General features: G+C 33.6%; 1 protein-coding gene across 2 annotated transcripts; it reads right to left on the reverse strand.

Moving 5' to 3' along the window:
* Positions 1–920: 920 nt before the first annotated feature.
* On the reverse strand, positions 921–21,519 carry LOC100372731 (uncharacterized). 2 transcript variants are annotated; one of them, XM_002736391.3, is made up of 6 exons: positions 21,412–21,519; positions 19,042–19,541; positions 7,568–7,795; positions 7,083–7,220; positions 6,279–6,452; positions 921–5,249 (listed from the first exon to the last, which is right to left on the reverse strand). In XM_002736391.3, exons 2-6 carry the CDS (start codon positions 19,379–19,381, stop codon positions 4,747–4,749), a joined length of 1,383 nt encoding a protein of 460 aa, XP_002736437.3. In that variant the 5' UTR covers positions 19,382–19,541; positions 21,412–21,519; the 3' UTR covers positions 921–4,746. The 2 variants fall into 2 exon arrangements, with proteins under 2 accessions (XP_002736437.3, XP_085357545.1); XM_085501419.1 differs by lacking the exon at positions 21,412–21,519 and adding an exon at positions 20,184–20,317.
* Positions 21,520–21,871: the final 352 nt, after the last annotated feature.

Here is a 21,871-nt window from a genome sequence, read left to right on the forward strand (position 1 = left end):
ATTAAACTATCAAATAAATGATCATATTCACAATCATGTCAATATAGTTCTCATCTTTCTTCATCAAACAACGAATGACACCCACAGGAGTTGCATACACAGTAACTTGTTTGAGTTGATCACACTCCACTTGAGTGCAGACACGGCAGAGAATCCTCGCAGGAGGTAGGATGTTCTCAATAAATGTCTGAAATAGAGGGTGTTTTTTCTACAATATGTCTGCTCTAGGGGGTACTGAATTTACATTTCGTCCGCAATAGGGGGTATGGTTTGCCAATGTGATGCAAGAACGCACATGGTGTAAGGTTTTAATATTGAGTGACCCCCCCCCCCCGGGCATACATCTCTTTGATAACTAGTTGGCAAATATACTTGTAGTCTTAAGGCCAAACTTCGCATCTACAATGGTGTGAAAATCATCACACTACGATAAGGAGCAGAGACGTGGGCTAGTACCACCCGCACGGATGAACGCAAGCTATAGCTAAATGCCCTCAACAGCCAGTGCCCCAGAAAGAACCTGGTTGTGCGATGGTTCCTACGAGTACTAGTATACGATTCGGTCACCATTGAGAGAACTCAACAGCCACCTGCGTATCTTCTGCTGGGAAAAAAGACGTATAGAATCAGAGAGGCTACCCAGGGCGCTGATATATAGTAACTTATATTTGGTAATCGTTGTCCTTGTTAACTATTCAATCTAGCAAGATGTTTCGATTAATGGCTTTTTATCAAAAGCATAGAAGAACATGTTTACCCAGGGCGCTGATGAATTGGAAAAGTATGTGGCTGACGCCGAAAGATAGAACCTGACGAGTTGTACAAAAAGCATGTCGGCAAGAGTTGAGTAAAGTGGTAGCAATGGTAATGATGTAATCGCCTCGATTGCGGAAAGAAAAAGAAGAGACACATGAAGTGAATACGTTTTCACCGAAATACAGGATATTATTTTATTTCAAAGTATTTGGTAGAGGTTAACATTTTGTACGCGTTGACTGCATGCATCTGCAAATCATAAGCATACACAATATTGCCCAGTCTTGCAATCAAGTCCAACATTCAGCATTTGGTAATAATTAAAGGGTGGCAGTCGTTGTGCCGCGTCCTGTTCGATATGGGACTCATAACGATGTATACAACGCGTGTAAAATGCATTGTTTATTTACATGAAATTCGAACACGCGCTGCACGACGACCACCGCGCTTTAAGTAAGTGAGTAATGCTGAGAAGTGACAGAAACAATTCTTTTAGAAATATACAGCGCCCTCTCTAGTTTAGTTGAAACAATCCAATTAGATGAAATCAGGCAAAGAACAAGGCCCTCGTAACATCCCACTGTTACTTACACTAAACATAAATGAAATTCACAATATTTTATTTAATGTATTTTTAATATTTTCAAATGGAAGACACTTTTAAAGATATAATAAAGCAATAATTTTTAAAAGTTCACAACAGTATAATTTAAATTATGAAGTACATAAACAAAATTGCACACTCCAATTTTTAAGATATATATTGAATAATTAAACCACATCTGGCTCAAGTAACAGCAAGTGTTCATTGTGCCACGTAAATTTTCAACACAACTATATAGAACAGAATCCAATTCTGTATTTGTACAGCAATTTGTTAATTCACAACTTGGTTGTTTCAAATTGGGGGGGGGGATTACAGAAATTACACAAAAACCACATATTCGCTTTTTGTGTGATTTTGTGTGTGATCGCATTTCAATAGATTATTTTCAGAGTTTTGTTGTAACACATCATTAAATCATGTTTATCTCGATAATTTTCAGTCACTTTGTGTGAAAGTCCAAAATATGTTTACATTTTTCGTTTGTGATATGAATCTCAATATTTGAAAATTAACATTTATTTTAAGTGAGACAGATAATTATAGACAATTAGTTCTCTCCCACAATGCATTGCACACATGTGCGATAACTTGCTCAGAAGTGCAAAATTTGAATTGGTCTAAACCACCTTATCACACAAAATAAAGCACACCTGAATCTGCAAAATGATCTATTTGGGTTTACAGTGACTACAGGAGTCACTACAAAACTTGGAAATGTATTATTATTATAATCATCCTGACTCTCAAGTGAAGTAGTGTGGTAAATGTAATTTTCATGTTGATATGTAATTAAACTTAACAAAAAGATTTTAATAAACACAAAACCTTACTCACAGAAGAGACAGTGTGCAAAAACAGAATCTCAAAAATAACCTATAAAAAATAATGATGTTAACAATTGTCAATATATCAAATTAAAAATATACTATACACTTATTAATTATTCACTGGGTTTTAATTTTGCTATTTTCACTCTTTTTTTTAGCTCAATTAAATCCACATAGACATGAAATTAACAATTCATTGTTTCACTTTTAAAACAAAGAAATTGCCTTATTTAACTGTGATGTTAGAGCGAAAGAGTTGTCACCTGTGCACACATAGAAATTGAGTCATAAGTGGCAATAATGCCCACTAAAACAAAAATGCTCATTTATAAACAATGACGTGCTATGACCATTTGCAGCATGGAGGTGATATTCCTACTGCTTTAAAACTCAGTGAATATGCTCAAAATAATGAAATTACATACCAGTGAAAAACAATGCATCTTTATGTCAATTCTGAATGTTATCCAAAACTATGATACTGGGAACAGATTATTAGTGATCAAGTTGATACTTTAAAATACTACAAATCAGGGAACAATTCAATGTTTTTTGTATCATAAATACATCAGATAAACTATAGTAGATATGTGAATTTGATAGAGAATTTAAATACCAGCGAAAATTAATGCTTTTACAGTAATGTGATTAAAACATAGCAAAAATAGGGATGTAGAAAAATAAAAGAAATTTAAGAAAGTAGTACAATTTTTTAGGTAGGTAGGTAGGTACTATTTTTTAATTATGATATCGGAAACACTGAATTGTGGGAATGAAATTTTTTTTGATAATCAAAACTATTCAAATCATTGAAAAGAACAGAATTTTTTTTTTTTAATTGTCATATCAGTAAATTCTCCTCAAATAAGTGTCTCTATCTTATCCGATAAAAACCTCAAAGTTGTTCAAAAATAGAAAAATCAAAAATACTAAAATAAAAACCACACAAATCTTTGAAAAAATAACCAACGACGCCATGATATATGGCATCTGTGATAACAGATGTATATAACAAACAGAAATTTGAACACTATTCCCAGATGGTGTATCTCATTTCCCGAAAACAACTTTCCATGGAATTCGGTGAACACAAAATTATAAATTTAAAATTTTGCTTTAAAAATAACAAAAAAACTTCTCCCTCACCTTGGTATACATGTGCCTTTAAAACCAATAAAAATGCAGACAAAATTTAATTCTTAAATTCGTATCTGGTAATGAGCCGAAATTGTAACTGACCGATACAAGCCCTATATTCAAATATATATATATATATATATCATCTAGATAAAAGCAATTTTATTAATTTATGAGTAATCAGAAACTAATGGTATATAAATATAAACACCACAAAAACTGATGGAATAATCAAAATAAAGAAAATGAGTTTGTGATATAAAAGCTTTACTTTGCTGTTCACGATATGTACATGTGTATATAATTGCACTCAGTTAATTGCTACGGCATAATTTATTTGAACTAATAATAAACTCACTCCAGTGTGGAATTATTGATTTATAAGCAATACATTTAACACTTTTCATCTCTGCCACCTCACCCCAATGGACACATACACACACATATCAGCCAAAGACATACATATATTCACATAATGCCAATACTTTTAACAAAATACTGTCTGTATGAATACATTATCTTGAAGCATTCAAAACATTTGTCTGGATTCACCTCATAACAAATTTACGAGTCCCAGACCATGGCAGCTTAGGACTGAATAAATATCATTTAAACATACAAAGTGTCCCACAGAAATCCTGTTGCACTGTCTGGAAGGATTTAAATCAAATCAAACGCAGTAAACACAATCATATACCGTACACACTGGCAGTTGCAGCTATAACAATATGCATACTTCTTTGAAGACATGATATGCAGAGAAGACATTCCTCAAACTATGTGAGCCAAAAGATCCGTGTATAGCGGCAGCTGAGTTGAAGCATACAGACGAGGCAGAATTTGATATGTTGAAAGAAGCTGCTCTCTGACTGTTTGATGTTAGGGTTCGGTAGCCAATCAGCTGAACTAAACAAATGTATAATTGGCATATATACATACAAGAGCTGACGCATAACATGGCAAAGAACCAACTGTATAACATAAAATATTAGTGGGAATAAATAGTCTTTTGATCTTAAACTTAATTTAAAAAAAACACAGAATATTGACAAACATACTTTCTTCATTTAGGGGTGGGCTGGGAGGGGAGAGGGTGGGTTAATACTGAAGGGGGTAACAAATTCTTTCAATTACCGTGCACAAATTTTGAAAATATTAGACCCACACTGTAGCTGAATATTTTGTAAACATTGTCACTAGAATCGAGTGGAATTAATACAACTTGTAATGACATGCACATGGTTCCCATTTAAACAATGTAGGCATTCATCCTTGATAAATGTTATTGATTGAAATATGTCTACGCCCCCAAGTAATAGTTACAATGAAAGTATGTATTTTAAAATAAAATATATCAGTTCTACTCAGTATATATGAGTACCTGCAAAACATGAGCATTAATGAAAAAAAAAGCAGTCTTTAAATAAAGAAGTCAAATCGGCCAAGACGTCCAGTAACACTCTTATAGTATTCCAAACTCCAGTCACACGTAGGATTGCAGGCTGGTGTTGCACAGTCCCAGTACTTTGATTGCTGTACAGTTTTACGGCCAAAATACCAATCACCAAATGCCGCCGCAGGGGTTGTTCCATTAACTACATACCCAGTCCATTCATGGTCAAAAACAGCTTGAGAATGGGCATAACAGGAAGTCACGTAGATACCGTCTTTACTAGACTTGTAGATCAGCTGGGTAATCTCAAAGGCTTGATCATGGAAGTGTTTGTAGTAGAATATACCTTTTGCGTCACAGTCAGATATATAACAGCGTACATTCATAATAAACCAGAGTGACCAGTAGTCGTATGCAGAGTTGAGTACAAAAATGGGTGTTGTAACATATGGATATGTATACTGGGGAAAGAAACACTTCCATTTGCTGTTCCTGTCTTGGTCTGCTAAACAAGCGGCATTCAAACTATCTGTAATTATTAATAATAGAATTATTAGAGCATCATATATTTATGTATATGCCTAACATAATAAGAAAGCAGGGCAGGTGTGTGTCTATGGTCAAAAAAGTCATATTTCTAAAAGTAAATTTTCAGTTCATCTGTACTTCTAATCACCTTTCGAAAATTGAACAAATACCATTGCTAGTTCGACAATGTCAGTGGTTGTCACAGTTCTGTTTTTTATCAATTTTTCACAGTACGTGTTTTTTGACCTACCAATCGATATTAAATGAAGACTCATTATCGCAGTATTAAGAACATATTGTTTCTTATAGTTTTGAGACGAACTACTGCCATGCTATTGGCCAGAACACTGTTTGAATAACACACATAGAACTCAGATGAACAGGTGTAGTGAGGATATGATAATATTGTTTATGGACTGGATACCGCTTTCGCGACCCGAGGTCGTGTGGCGGGAGCACCTGAGCTCTTTTACCACAGTGTGACCTCAAACACAAGTAATTTAGAATGACACGTTTTGTTTTGATTGATGAAAGTTAGGCAAGCTGGACCAGGCGTGATATGGGGAATGCACTCAGACAAATACATTCATAGAATGCGAGTCTGTCTGTCTGTAAATATGTGTTCCAATGTAGATAGATACTGTCATGTATTCAAAAAATGCAGGCTGTGATACTGGTAGAAACTATGCATTATTCTAAATTTAGCTGCAATTTTATGATCACAGAGGGGTCACCTGTTTGTTTAATAATGATCAAATAGAACATATGGGGTCATGATATATGCTGCTGAAATTCTTTGAAAATCACTATCACTATAAACCTTTTCACCACCAGTTCCCTATTTTCATCACAAATTCACAAAACAGTTTGATTATAGTATGCACCTTTCTTCAGAAAATTAATAAGAGAGATACATTTTTGACAATCAATGTTTTGTAGTGCTGCAAATTGAAAAAGGATGCAAATACAATCAATCGCAATGTTTTGTAGTGCTGAAAATTGAAAAGGGATGCAAATACAATAATATTACCTTGGACTCTCTGCAAATTGTACACTCTTTGGAATGATATCTTGATATGTTCAAAGTTTGTGGCATTTCTTATGTTGGGAAAGTAACCCGCATCCGGGAACGCATGAAATGCTGTTTGTGGTGGGAATTTACTTCGGATATAATCAGCATGTATATATACTGCAAGACCTCCAGCTGTATGGGAAAAAAGAAAAGTACTACCGGTATTTACTCTGTGGTACTATTTACACTTGGTGCATCGTATAACTAATGGCTCCTTAGATGCATCGTCATACAATAACAAGCGGTTGAGAATGTCTTTTATATACCAGATACACAATTAATCAGCATGATTACGAGTATTCCACAAAGTATGCCTGAAAGCAGTACGATAATCGTATTGACGAACGTGAAGTGGAAGTCAATGTGATCCTGTACTGCCTGAGTGCATATTTTGCGGTATTCTCATGATAACCTAATTATTATGAATCTGAGAGTCAGCAGCCCAACATGACAACGAAGAATGTTTTGCATTGAGCAAATGTTTGCGTTCAGTGATGATATTATATTTCCATCACACGGTAATAACTCTTCTGCATCTGAAGTAAACAAAGAAAAGGGTACAAATGTGACGTGAACACAACACTCAATTTCCAAATAAGGAACGCACATCTGTAACACTTACATACAGCATACAGCACTTTACTAACGAATAAATTCTACTGTTTTTGATATCAGATATATAATAATAGCACTTATTTCTAGTATTCCAACAAATTCGTTAAACCTTTGAAGGCCTGAATGTATTAATAATTTGAAACTTACCAGACACCCCACTCAATATAACCCTATCAGCACTGCGCAGACCTTGATCCATAAGATAGTCCAGTAATAAGTCTAATACTCTCTTCCCGCGGAAGAAAATTTCATTTCCGTCATACTTAGTAGGAACAGGCTGATTACCTATATGGAAATTTACAATCAATTTAACAATGGTTTGCATATTAAAGTAATACTACTTTTGCTTTGTTAGTAGTGCCTATGCGTGCTTACATAAAACGACAATCCTCAAACCACAGCAGTGTCTCCTACAGTTGAACTACTGGAAATTTTGGGTTCAACTGAGCTCCTATTATAGATGTAATTGTAACAGCAAACTTTTTAAGAAAACATCAGTCATAAAACAGATTCACAATATGACTTACACAACCTATTATATCGTACTTCAGTTTTTGTAAAAATGTTACTTATAACATGAACTAAGGAGTTTACCCTCCCCTGACTGTTTTGCCTTCAGTTGTAGGACTTACCAGCAAAAGATGCGCCATCACAGTATGCAAGATAAGCCACATTCCAATTGTGGAAATCAGGATTAGACTTAGCACAACTGGACAGAAAACCTTCAAATGGGTAGGTTAAATTAAAGTAGGCTGAGGAGCCCAATTCTGTGTTGCTTCTGGCATAGCAGTCTGATACATTCCAACACCAGCCACCACCCTGCAAGTAGACAATCCAAGAGTTTTCACCATCTCCTTGACCTGAAAATACAAAAAAATATGTATTTGATTATAAAATGTCAAAGACTTCATACATGCATGTCAGTTTTTATATGTAATATATTTCTATATACACTGTAACCTCAATATAATGAACACCTTTATAATGAATTTCCTGATATAATGAACACATAGCATGTCTCTTGCTCACTTACAACACACCCAAAGTATTATGTGCTTCAATATAGTGAACATTTCACTATAACAAACTAATTGTATGTCTCCCAAAGAGTTCGTAATAACGAGGCTACAGTGTACTGCTATAACAACGGTAATATCTGTGTACACCACAAGACAATGAGTATATACCGTCACCGACACATACTCTATTTGCATTATTAGAAGCACACCTCTAATAAAGGTACATTAGAAGCTAAGGTTTCTTTTTGAGAAGATTTTAACAACACCAGCTTAGGTCAAACTACTCAACTGCATGTCCTCATCAATAAACTTAGTACTTCTGACATTTGAAATCATTTGAAATCACAAAGATTAAAGTCAAGAAGTTTGGAACAACAACTTTGATAGCAAAAAAAAGCACCAGCTGACTATCCTGCATCTGGTATCTCAAAAAATAATAACACAAACTAGTATGTATTGTAAAGTTTGACTGCAATTTTCCCAGTCATCTCTGAGAACTTGTGTACATATAGTTCATACAATAGGATTAAACAATTTTATTTCCAAAAAGGTTATCAGTCTTAAAATTTGATATGATCACTAACAAAAACCGGTGATAAAAATAAAATGGTGACCATGCAGTTGGTCATTTTGAATCACATATAAAAATATTAATATAGAATATCATGCTACAATGTTTGATTGGCTTAGGCCAATTTAGGTTTGACATGACTGCTAGACATAATATATTAGGACAAAAACAAAATTGGTGTGCACATGCAGGACATACATAATTGTCTCTGTGCTAAGTTAGAAATAAAGACATTGCTGCGGACAGATGCACATACACGAATGAAATTACAATAGACAGTCTTCATTTTTAGACTCGGAATATGGGATGACATTGAAGGAAAATGGTCATTATGCACCAGACCATTTAACAATGTACTTCTAATAAATGCATATTGTATACATCACATGGAACCAGTACCGAAACATGACACATTGCGATGACCACTGCCCTACTATGAGTGAACATGTGATATCAGATTTAATTTAAATGAGTGTAGTCATTTTCATTGTGTTCCTCCTCAAGTTCGATATCACAGTCACAAATTGGAGATTCCCTTTATCCCATGTACCTATTTCGTATACATTGAACTCATAATTCTGAGAGCACGTCAAATTATTCCTAGCGGGTTTGGCATTCATTTGCATATTAGAATAAAGTTTATTAAACAATTTATAGCCATGTCTAGGTAATTCTGCTGAATCAGACAAAATATAATTCAATATAATTCTTGTTTTACAGAATCATTCATATCATTTTTAATTACTAACTTCAAAAGCAATTCTATCAGCATATTTTTACATAATATGACAGTTTGACGAAGTAGACATGACAAAATCAGTATACGCATTTCAACCTTTTCACCTCCAGACTTTTTCATCTAAATTTGTCTACACTTTTTTTTTATATTCTTCAATATTTCTGGAAATGCACCCTATATTTGGAGCAGACAAAATTTGAGTCAATTTTTACTAAATTTTTTTGTCCTAATCTTCTCAAGATTATGTGATGAAACGAGGAAACTGCTGGTGGTGTATGTGCTTAATGACCATACATAAAGTAACCATACATAACAGAATGTAAATATTTAAACAAAATATTACAAAGTTGTCAAATGAGACATGTTTTGTTATATTTGAAGATGACCTCATAATTTTGAATTGAGTGCATCGCCTATCATCAGATATCAGGGGTGGGATAATAATAAAAGTATCCAATGGACTGTATCACATTGAACAGTCACGGTACACGAGATAAAGCCACATATGCTTGTAATAGAATAAATACAGTAACTAATTCGCTCAATTATAGGGAAATAGACATATAGGACATCTGGTACACCAGTGCAATTAAATAAGTCAATCTTAGTATTAACAGTTTCAAGTTATGATTTATTGCTATTTTATGGTTTTTACAGTAGTCTGTACACAAAACATAATAATAGTATCCCCCGCTTCTATGTAAGTTTACATGGAAACTACCCTACACATGGTTCATTGAGTTTACATTAATATATGAAATTACATGTAGTTTTCATACATTGATTATATAGGTATACAACTATACTGATATTTCAAAGCATGTTACCAAGGAAATGAACAAAAAAACACACAAATATTGCAGATTGTTACTGCATGCAGCTGTAGAAAATGCATAAAAGTCACAAGGAAAATTATCCAATAAGTCACTGATTCAGACAGTGCCTTTTATATTATTGCAAATCTATTAAGCAATATAAAGGCTTAAATTTACAGAAAAAATAAAAGCAATGGTTAAAATCCCCACTTGAATGCCTTGCAGCCCTTATAAATAGTCAAATATTTCAAACAATTTCAATAATTTTTTTGCATTTCAAAGTTGAAGCCCTGCAAAATTTGCTTATATTTCTCAGAATAATAAAGATTAATAACCAATCCATGGTGATGCAGTGGTTTTGCACAAAACTTAGGATCAGCAGGTAGAGAGTTAAAATCTTTTTGATCTGTGCCCTGGGGAAAGGTTGTCACAGATCCAATGGGGCGGGTCTGCATGCAAAGCCACATGGCTGTGATTCATGCACTAAATATATGTATGCGACATGGGGTCTGCAGGTGCTTGGACAAAGTCTGAGAAATAAGCCATGCATGGTATCTGCAGCAAAAGCACTATACCAACTGTTAACAATTGGAATAAAATAAACAGTCACAACCTGTGACCAGAAAAACATATTTATAACTTGTGATAATGACTGATTGGTGAATTGCAATAGAGGATGTACAATTTCAATACTTAGAAATGCAGGAACACTCAAAGATTTAAATTCCTAATTTAATTATGATTTTTTTCATACATACAATTACAGATTACTATTAATTTCACTGTCTAAATCCCGCATGAAATGTGGGACACAGCATGGTTTCAGTGTATCATGTTCTCATACTACATCCATGAAAACTCGCTTATATATATATACACGAATATTATCAGTCACACAATTTTTATTACCAATACATGAATCAAATATACATTATATGAGAATCAATGAGCAATAAAATCACCATAGCAACACCGTTCATTCAAAAACCGTTGTAACTAAGATAGAGAATATTACACATATTTTTTACAGAACATTATGTTGCTAATGGCCTTTTCAATACAGGTATTCTAAAAAAAAAATGGAAATGTGTCTACTAATTTGTATCATTCTCAAAACAGCTGCAGGTATGAATTATTAGAATTATAAACAGTTGCTAGTGTACAACTGGGACTGTATGACGCCAGGATAACGTATTAAATTGCCATAAGCCATTATGATAGAAAGATGAGTCACCTTGATAATCCCAAACATAAGTAAAATATAATTTATTATGACTATAGACACACCTGTATTACTCATGTGAGCGCAAAAGTGCGACTTATACAACACATGTATGTGTATATAATATCAACACTTACAAACACTTCAGGGGATACAACAGTGACATGCTATTTCTGAACGGTAAACTGACACAAACGCTAAGATTTGTTTGTGAATCAGTCAATTGTGCTTCAATTAATATTCCCTGGCATGCCAACGATTCAACACCTACGTTGATACTATAGTTACAGAATTTATCATTAAAAATGGAATTCATGGCATATAAACTCAGATGTCGCAACAGTTTACTTTGCGCCTTCAGAAGCTTTCTACAACCGAATACAATAAATTTTTTTTTATGAATATCCATTTTCACTAGAGAACACACTGTTTTGTTAGAGGACATACTGTTCAACATTAGATATTTCTCTTATCCATGTCAGTAGGACACAGTAGCTTGAGGGATTTTACAATTAAAGGCAACATTGTAATATCATCATCAACATGTCAGTACCAAAATGTACGCCCCAAAAAAGATGAGTAGGCACTCAGGATTTAAATTTGTTTTGAATGACCAGTTTGTGTGTTGCACAGGTATCAAAACCGTGAACAAAATTGCCAATTTTAAATTTGTGAATAATTTTTGAATGGTGAAACCATGACCATCTTTTAAAGAAATATATTTGTACTACTTTGTACATGTCATGGCTGGATGAGAAACCTACAAGTAAGGTAACATTGCGAGAAGGCAGTATAAGTACCGTAATGCACTATATATATACATTGTAAAATCAACCCCAGTTACATGGCAGTCCATAATAAGTCCAATAACTTACAATCCTTGCATTATAACTATAACACTAAACAGCTTTCTAGTTTTCTAAAATAAAAAAAAAAAAAGAAGCTATAAAAAAAACACTGACAATGATAAATGTGTACTGCAGTGCACGTTTCCATACAGAAGTTCAGTATATCTAATTACAAGGCTAAATTTCCATAACAATAGCTTGTCCCTATTTTGGATGAAAATAACCAGAACAGGCTTCAAAATAATGTAGAATAGTTATGTCAGATTGCCAAAAGCAGACCACTTTATGATTGGTGGAGTTGTGTTTGATTCGGCCATAACTAACTCCCGATACACTACGATTTGGAATTGCAATATGGCCCATGGCTGCCAGATTGGTTTAGATCTTGGATTGCATTGTGACACAAATCAACTGTTGTTGGTATGCTAGAACCCAAATGCCTGTGAAACAAGTTTGAACATAATTGGATTGACATTGTGAATTTGAGATTACTGGTAAAGCATAGTTCAGAAAAACAAAACAAGCAGCCTATCGGCTGAGATAGCTCCGCTGTTAGCAATGCACATTTCAATTAAAGAACTGAAGACATCATTAGAAAATGAACAATATGAATAGTATCAAAGCAATCGGACTTACAGTTTTTAACAAGAAGTCGAAAATATCACTTTTTACCAAAAATTACAAAAATATTCACCAAAATAAATTAATTAGAGAATTGAAGATATCATCACAAAACGAACAAATCTGAGAGAGGTCCACATGTAGTACCTATATATGTAATATCAAAGCAATCGGACTTACAGTTTTCAACAAGAAGTCGAAAATATCAGTTTTTACCAAAAATGACAAAAATATTCACCAAAATTAGAGAATTGAAGATATCATCACAAAATGAACAAATCTGAGAGAGGTCCACATGTAGTACCTATATATGTAATATCAAAGCAATCGGACTTGCGGTTTTTAACAAGAAGTCAAAAATATCACTTTTTACCAAAAATGACAAAAATATTCACCAAAATTAGAGAATTGAAGATATCATCACGAAATAAACAAATCTGAGAGAGGTCCACATGTAGTACCTATATATGTAATATCAAAGCAATTGCACTTGCGGTTTTTAACAAGAAGTCGAAAACATCAGTTTTTACCAAAAATGACAAAAATATTCACCAAAATTAGAGAATTGAAGATATCATCACGAAATGAACAAATCTGAGAGAGGTCCACATGTAGTACCTATATATGTAGTATCAAAGCAATTGGACTTGCGGTTTTTAACAAGAAGTCGAAAATATCAGTTTTTACCAAAAATGACAAAAATAATCAACAAAATTAAAGAATTAAAGATATCATTACAAAATGAACAAATCTGAGAGAGGTCCACATGTAGTACCTATATATGTAATATCAAAGCAATTGCACTTGCGGTTTTTAACAAGAAGTCGAAAATATCAGTTTTTACCAAAAATGACAAAAATATTCACCAAAATTAGAGAATTGAAGATATCATCACGAAATGAACAAATCTGAGAGAGGTCCACATGTAGTACCTATAGATGTAATATCAAAGCAATTGGACTTGCGGTTTTTAACAAGAAGTCGAAAATATCAGTTTTTACCAAAAATTACAAAAATATTCACCAAAATTAGAGAATTAAAGATATCAACATGAAATGAACAAACCTAAGAGAGGTCTACCCAAGGTACATATACACCAAGTATCAAAGCATTTAGGCTTGTAGTTTTCAAGAAGAAGTCGAAAAAGTAAAACATTGACACGGACGACGACGACGGACGACGACGACGACGGACAATCACTCATATGATAAGCTCCGCTCGACAAAGTCGACAGCGGAGCTAAAAAAACGTTTCATTTCGTCCAACATTATGGTCAGCCATATCACAGAGACTTCTGACAAAATCAACTTGCATTTTTTGTGAAGTAGTACAGAGCCTCTGTATTAAGTATGAACAAATTAGTAATTGTTTTCTTTAGATACAAACAAAAATGAACAAAAGTAAGTATTTTCAACAACCAAAATGGCCACCAGTTGGCCATTTTGTATCTGAACAGAAAAACAAATTTAGGGCATATGCATACTGTTGTGTATCAACTGTGTCCAGTTGGGGTCTAAAATGGTAAGATTAACTACAACAACCACCACCAACACAACACTGTTTACCATCCTACTTTTGTCAATCATGCTCTGAGAAGTAAAATGCCAAAGAATTATGTTGATCAATAAATATTACTAAAAAAAGCTATGTATAGAACATTTTGAATTTCACATACTTACAATGTACACAAAACTGTACAAATATATAAACACTGCACCATATGTTTACGCATGTCATTTTAATTAATGCGGCAATGTGGATACAAATTGAATATGCTTACAGCCGTTCTGAGAATTATTCGGACAGTCAGTTAGCAAAATGACTTGCAACTTTGCAAAACACTTTGGTCTTTGCCCAATCTAGACTTGTCGGCGCCACTTGAGTGACGGGCGCGTGGTTTGGGATTACTATTTCATAGGGGTTGTCTGCTTGGTGAATTGTAAGTATTATCTAGCGTGCGTTCACAGCAACCATTCTTTATTTTTTATAATTATATTGTAATTATTTTCAGTAATTTTGAAAATCACAAGTTGGATGTTGCTTAAATCTGTCAAAAAATGTCAACTCCTCGCTCATTTTAGTCAGTTGTACCTGTTACAAAAATGGACTAGACATAATAACGGTCGTTATACCCCGTTATTTTCAAACTGCAATTGAAAAAGTGATTCGATCAAAGAGGCGCAGACTTTTGATTTGACAAAATCCATCAAACCATTATAATCGAGTTTTCCGTCTGTGTATTCCTGACATACTCACAGCACCAGTAATGTAAAAACAACTTTTAGTTTGGCCCAAAACTGTCGCGAAACTGCAGCGCGTCCCGCTAAGAAACTTTACTTTGAGCCTTCCCGCTAACGACGAGTTCATTAATACCTTGGGTTACTCAACACTCGGGAGTTGTTTTGTAAATTACGCTATGTCAGGTGGACTCAGATGGGTATAACAATTTAAAATAACACTTTGAATGCATATACAACATATAACCTGTCGAGTATATGTTAACCAACGCGTGTCGTTTTGAAAACAGCGTTTTACCCGCATCTTGCAAGATAATGGAATGATTCCAATTGTGGGCGTGCCAATACAACGGCGCCATCAAGTCTAGATTGGAAAAGACCCAAGTGTTTTGCAAAGTTCCAACATATATTGCTAACTGACTGTCCGAATAATTCTCAGAACGGCTGTAAATAGTTTTGTTTGAAATAAATCATGATAAATCAATATGGCATGTTTCATTGTAAAACAAAACAAAAAAACTGTTTTTGTGACGTAAATGTGTTTATTTGCAAACATTTTTTCATTAAACAGATAATGCTGTGCGAAAAAAATTTTTTTAGTTTATTCTATGATATATATATAATATAATATAATATAGATATATTATATTCTCTTGTTCCTCTTGAGTCAAAATAATAAACAGAATATTTTACACATACTCAAAGTTATCCACAAATGCCTCTTTATTTAAACAAATTTGAGTCAAAATTACCAGTACTCAATAATTAATTGCAAATATTTTATTTTTATTTGAAGTATATATGAATTATTTTTAAGTATAAAATTTCACAAAACCCTTATTTGTATAATTATATGCAATACACCATTTACCTTTCACTACAAGACCACAAATTATGCATAAAATCAAACGTAAAACAGAACAAAGGTCATAGCACTGTAGTTGCGTCAAAACAATGCGTGGGATTTGACAAACGCAAAAGTAGTTTTGGAGTATTTTCATGTCTAATAAACTGCTATACATTTTTGATGATGGTCACTTTTGATGAAGTTGATTGATTTATCTGAATTCCATATTCCCCTTCGTAAAAACCACGTTTCAACATTGAGCTATAAAAAAGAAATTCAAGTGCAAAATCAAATCATTCAATTTTGTTGACAGACATTTGGTTCATGATATGAGATCTCGCAATGAACAGAAATTTACATATTGCATCAAACCTTAAATCAACGACTGTTACGAACTAATTACGATTAATACAAACAACTCTAAACTCAAATTCATCCAGATTAAAATTGGGCTAAATTAAATTTTACATAGAGGGTGTGGCATTTTTTATTTGCATATTTTCGTATATATGTGATCAGTAATTACTTCATGCATCTGTACAGCTGGGTGTAGCTGGGAGCAATGAATTGATGAAAAGTGTCCGTCCCCACTTATATATTTAGTTAGTCATAGTAATATTATATCTTTTTCAGAATACTGTTTTGACTAATTCTGTCTGCAACATTTTTTATCAAATTTTTTTTCTTCATTGTGGCATTATTAATCAAGCAGCCTGTTGACCAATATCCATATAACTCTGCAACTTCACCAGACAAGAACTACATGTATGAAAACAATCTGATCTAGTGAAATTAGGAAAGGTCGATACCAACAAATTCCAGATATAATCATATGTTTGGTTGTATTTTATCTATCTGTGCTGCACTGCACATGCCCACCGATCTTCAAGCAGCGGTATCTAGGCAATCTAACTTGCAGATTGGAAGAAATCAAAAAAGTGTTACGAAACATGCGGAGTAATCATTATGTGATGACTACAAAACTTCTATTAAAACCTATTATTCAACTTTTTCGATTTTAAACATAATTTACTTAAATTATGTATTTCAAATAACTTTTTTTTTAATCAACAATTACAAGAAAATGCGTAAAAAGAGCAACGATACATAAATAAGTACTTATGTTAATTATATTAAATTAATTTAACTGATAATAATAAATAATTAATGATTAAATTTCACAGTCTGACGAGTGAATTTAAAAAAAAATTAAATTAAATATTTTGGATGCACATAAACCTCTAGTCAAAGTTGCACTTCAATGAAAGCAAAATATGTCTGGTTGTAAAATAAAATATCATGATATAAAATATTGTAAGCTGCTTATTTGAACACTATGTGTCCCACCCTGTATGTATCCCACCCTGTATGACCTCATCCCATAATGTAATACAAAATGGAAACAAAATAAAACGGTAACTTCAATGCATAATAGCATTTCAGCCTCAAAATGACTGAATATGATTAGGAGCACAATTTAAGATAAAATGCTAAACAAAAATAAAAATATTATCATATTCTTCATTTCTACATATTTGATATATTTCATGGAATTCAGGTTGAAAAATCACTGTAATCGGTTCAGGGAAAATCGGTGAACAAAACGGAGTGAAAATAGCATGTTTTGTCTGTTCCTTGGGCATTTATCATTGTTTCCTATGGAACGGATATATATCTTAAAATTGTTCTCAATGACATATGATATGGTGAAAAAAAGAACTTTTTGATATGAAGTATTACACAATTGACAATATATTGACAAGGTTTTTATCAAGCAAATGTGTTTTCATTGTAGCCTACGGAAACCGCATCTAAAAAGGCATTTTATGCATACTATTTTACCATTTACCAACAGATTGACAGTAAAGCAAAAAAATTCACCTACTGTTGACTAATACTAAAACAAAAAATTGTAGACAGATTTAAATACAAAATATCGCTACAGCCATATGCGCACAATGAAAAACTTGTATATAGCATTCTATCTTGAATAATGTTTATCAATGCTGTCAACCTTGACAGCACACACTAAATATACCATAGTTGTCCGGCTAAACACCCAAGCCTGGGCAAACACCCCCCCCCCCCATTTTGATACAATGTCACGCCGATGAGTTCACGGGTATTGGGCGTGTTTGCGACAGGGAAATTCTTATCAAATGATTCCTTACTGTTGATTTTTCTGGTTTATTTGTCCCATTATGAGCAATCAATTATTTTTGTTATACTTCTAATGTTGCATATTGTTCATTTGTTTTCGTTGCATGTTTTCATTTGCCATTCTATTCCCTGCCACAGTTTTTCACAAATTTTCGTTTTTTTTGGCAGGGGATGTCTACCTACCACTATGTTTTGGCAATTTTCCATGTTCAAGACCGTGGGCGCTTACCTGAACAAGTACGGTAGATCATAAAAAAAATAACAAACATAAAAAATGAAATAAAAATGAACTAATCTGGGAGGAAACCATCCATCCCATTTCCATACATATATGAATCAAAACTACACTTGCACATAAGTGTTTTAACCAAAAATGATCAAACATATTCACCAGAAATACATGGAGGAGATCAATTCCCCCACTTGATCGATAATTTCTCATCACATTATCACAAGTTCCACTTTAGAAACAGCTGACAGTAAACTAAATAATACTAATGACATATCTGTCGATAAAAAGGGAACCTTCCACAATGTACCACTAATTGCTGTCTACATGCTATGACATTGTTAGGCAATTTTCCCCCATTCACAACTGCCATTAAAGCATTGAGTCCAGACGGAGCAGTATATTTTGTCTAGCCTTATTCAGGTGCATGTAGTGAAACTCATTCAATCAAATTCTTAAATTGACGACTCATAAACACATTCCAGTTTAGTCTCAGAAATACATAAGAAAATGATTAATTAATAATATCATGGTTATGTGAATGATTTTGTTTTTTATTTCCAAAATATTTGCCATTTTTAATTGCCTTAAACATTAATATAAATATACTTCTAAATATCATACAAAGTCAGGTTAAGATAGTGCAGTATTCGTTCTAAGTTCAATTTGTGTTTTATCAGTGAGAAGCCCAACTTTCTCAATGAAATTAAGTGAATTCGATACAATTCATGCATTTCCTTTCAAAGACACTTGATTCAAGATGAAAAAATATTTCTCAGTGCAAGTGACAGTTCTTACCTTTCCTGAAGTAATATCCGGGTGGAGTACCATCAAGGCAATAAGCTCCCTTCTCATTGGCTAATTCTGTTGGTATCAAAACCAGCTCACCATAACTTTGAGGATGAGGTTTGCTTCTCACAGACAAATACCAAATCAACCAAACTAACCATATCAGCAGCAACACCACAATAAACATCCACTTAGTACATACATAGTTGGAAATTTTACGCTGATAAAACTTGAACTTTTTCTTCCTCTTGAGGTGACCTCCATTCATCTTGTCTCCAACTTTAACGTAACCGTCTGTTAAACCGCGAAGCTTTTCCGGCATGATAAAACCTAGACTGACCATCTGCATGTGATTGCAGTCAGAGAACCGAAGTGACGATGAATAGAGAGTTATCGATGAATTCCGTCTTCAGTACTGAGAAAAAAAAATCTTGCTAGAGGCACTAGGTTTCCATGGATACCATAATTGACATTATATATATTACTGTGTATATATTATTTCATGTGTTCTAGAGAAAGAAAAGAAGAAGAGATACATCAATAATGAAGTGCTAACTGCAAACGATATGTTCTTCAGTTTAATGCCACGAAAGGTTATAGAAATAGAATCAAAACATGAATCAATAGTGAAATCAATAAAGATGAATTGAGAAACAGAACAAATTGCTTACATACTGTCACTCGAGCGAATTGCTAATTTTTCAAAAATACAAATGAATATATAATCTGAAATTTAAAATGAATACTGGCTCTCTCATTTCCACAGGTATACTATTTTTATATTATGTGATATAAAACAAAATTCGATTTTAGTGAGTTAGGAAAAAAAATTATGACATATTGCAGCAGTGAATATTTAACACTGAGGATGATTTTCACAAAATTATGTTCTCAAATTTAAGCTCTCAAATTTCAAATAGTGAACCCTTCTAGTGGAGAAAACTGTTTACAGTAATTTTTCATTAAAGCGTGGTCGTCGCACGGGCGTGAATTTCATGTAAATAAACCATGTATTTTACACGCGATGTATACGTCGCTATGAGTCCCATATCGAACAGGACGCGGCACGACGACTGCCGCCCTTTAACATAGCATAGCAACAATTCAAGTATTATATTAATAATTACTACAAAATTCTGTTCCAAACTCACAAAATTTGAGTAAAAGCTAAATTGTGGTGCCCACTGTGACAACACAGAATGAATTTTCAATGCTTCAAATATCTTTTAGACCAAGACTCGCTTTTCAATCCTAGCATAATCCTTGATAACACGACACCACAGTATTCAAAACAACATACCCTACTCTTTTTTTTGTCTATGCTTCTACCAGCATGTATAGTGGATGACATGCAAACAGAAATAGATTGATATGCAAATGAACCATGGTGAACAACAGCTTGTGCTGATGTTATCTATCATTATTGGGTGTGATCAAAAATGAAATGACTCAATTCATACATTCTATTATAAAAAGCGATTAATATCTTTTTTGTTTCGCAAACTTGTTGGATAATATAACGAGTCCCCTATAGCATCTGAGTGCGTGGGGTGTCTTTAAAACTGTTTCTTTGTTTCATCATAGACATACTAAGAGCATATTACACTAGACAACAAGAGAGGCAGACAGCTAGGAGATTTTGTTTTTCTAATTAATTTAATGTTATTCCTAATTTCATTGCTTCCTTATGTTAATAAAAATACCAATAAAGAGAGCTGCAAATATAATTGGAGCCCAAAATATCCATTATTTCAAAACACATTATTTTAACAAAAATTTGAAATAAAACGGGAGTTATAAAATAGAAAGTGGGGTTCGGGCAGTTGTTTTTATGAAACCCATATACTAACAACAGTCTGGTTGATATGCTGTATATTCCACTGAAAATAAAATGAGCGATCATGAAATATTGGTCTTACTTTTATATATTTTATTTTCAGAATAAACACAAATCAGCCCTACCATTTGAAATACTCTGCTAGAAAAAACATGTATTGAACGAAGTACTCGTGTAAGTCATTGTGACATTGGAGCATAATAGCACCCCAGTCAGAGTTTCCATGATATGGTACTACATCAACTTGATGTTAATATACAACTATGTACCTGTGTAATGCAATATAACTATCAATCAAGGTATCAAAAAAATGTATTGACTTGATTCATTTAAATAATATACTGTAACCAAACGTTTGGCCCATCCATACGGCGACCTGGTCTGACCATCACCTGGACATAGACATAGATGATGGGGTATGTACAGTGACCTGGCTTGTGCATTCAACCTCGTACGGTGCGGACTGTAAAACGATGGTGGAACTGATTTCATGATTGTGACTTAGTCATATGCTTATCATCCACAATATACAACAGACTTACCTTGTTATGTCGGTGCTATGTATGAATACCAAAACCAACGCAGAGTGCGGCTATTATAGACGTGTCGCTGCTGTTCCGCAAACACTCGCTATCAACACTTTTACGATATGGGCCCTCTAGGGTATTGAACATTTTCATGTACACAATCCGGGAATACGCTGGGGGTTTGTTCCAAAAAATGAGCCTGTTGTGGGATTAATTGTAGCCCGATCACAGGGTTAAAGCATTACAGAACACAGTTAATCTAAATTATTCCATTACCTTAAGACTGTGTAGGTCGGTTGCAATAAAAAACACTACCGTATTTATTACACATCTACTTCACATTCTACCGTTAAATATTCAATGTCTTAGGGGTGCTCCTTGCTCTGTTCTCACGCAAGCAACAATTTGTTGGTGTCTGGCTCAGAGAAACGTCTAAACTGTTTTCCACATGAAACATATGGAGCAATGACCATTT

Source organism: Saccoglossus kowalevskii, chromosome 7, assembly GCF_978046115.1.
Source record: "Saccoglossus kowalevskii chromosome 7, keSacKowa6.1, whole genome shotgun sequence".
NCBI lineage: Eukaryota > Metazoa > Hemichordata > Enteropneusta > Harrimaniidae > Saccoglossus > Saccoglossus kowalevskii.

Bases quoted from the DNA above. Each gene is read 5' to 3' on its own strand.
- LOC100372731 (XM_002736391.3), bottom strand. From the start codon at position 19,381: ATGCAGATGGTCAGTCTAGGTTTTATCATGCCGGAAAAGCTTCGCGGT. The intron at 7,796-19,041 runs GTAAGAACTGTC...TTGTATTTTCAG, and splicing joins CGGATATTACTTCAGGAAAG to GTCAAGGAGATGGTGAAAAC. The intron at 5,250-6,278 runs GTAATATTATTG...TAATAATTACAG, and splicing joins CAATTTGCAGAGAGTCCAAG to ATAGTTTGAATGCCGCTTGT.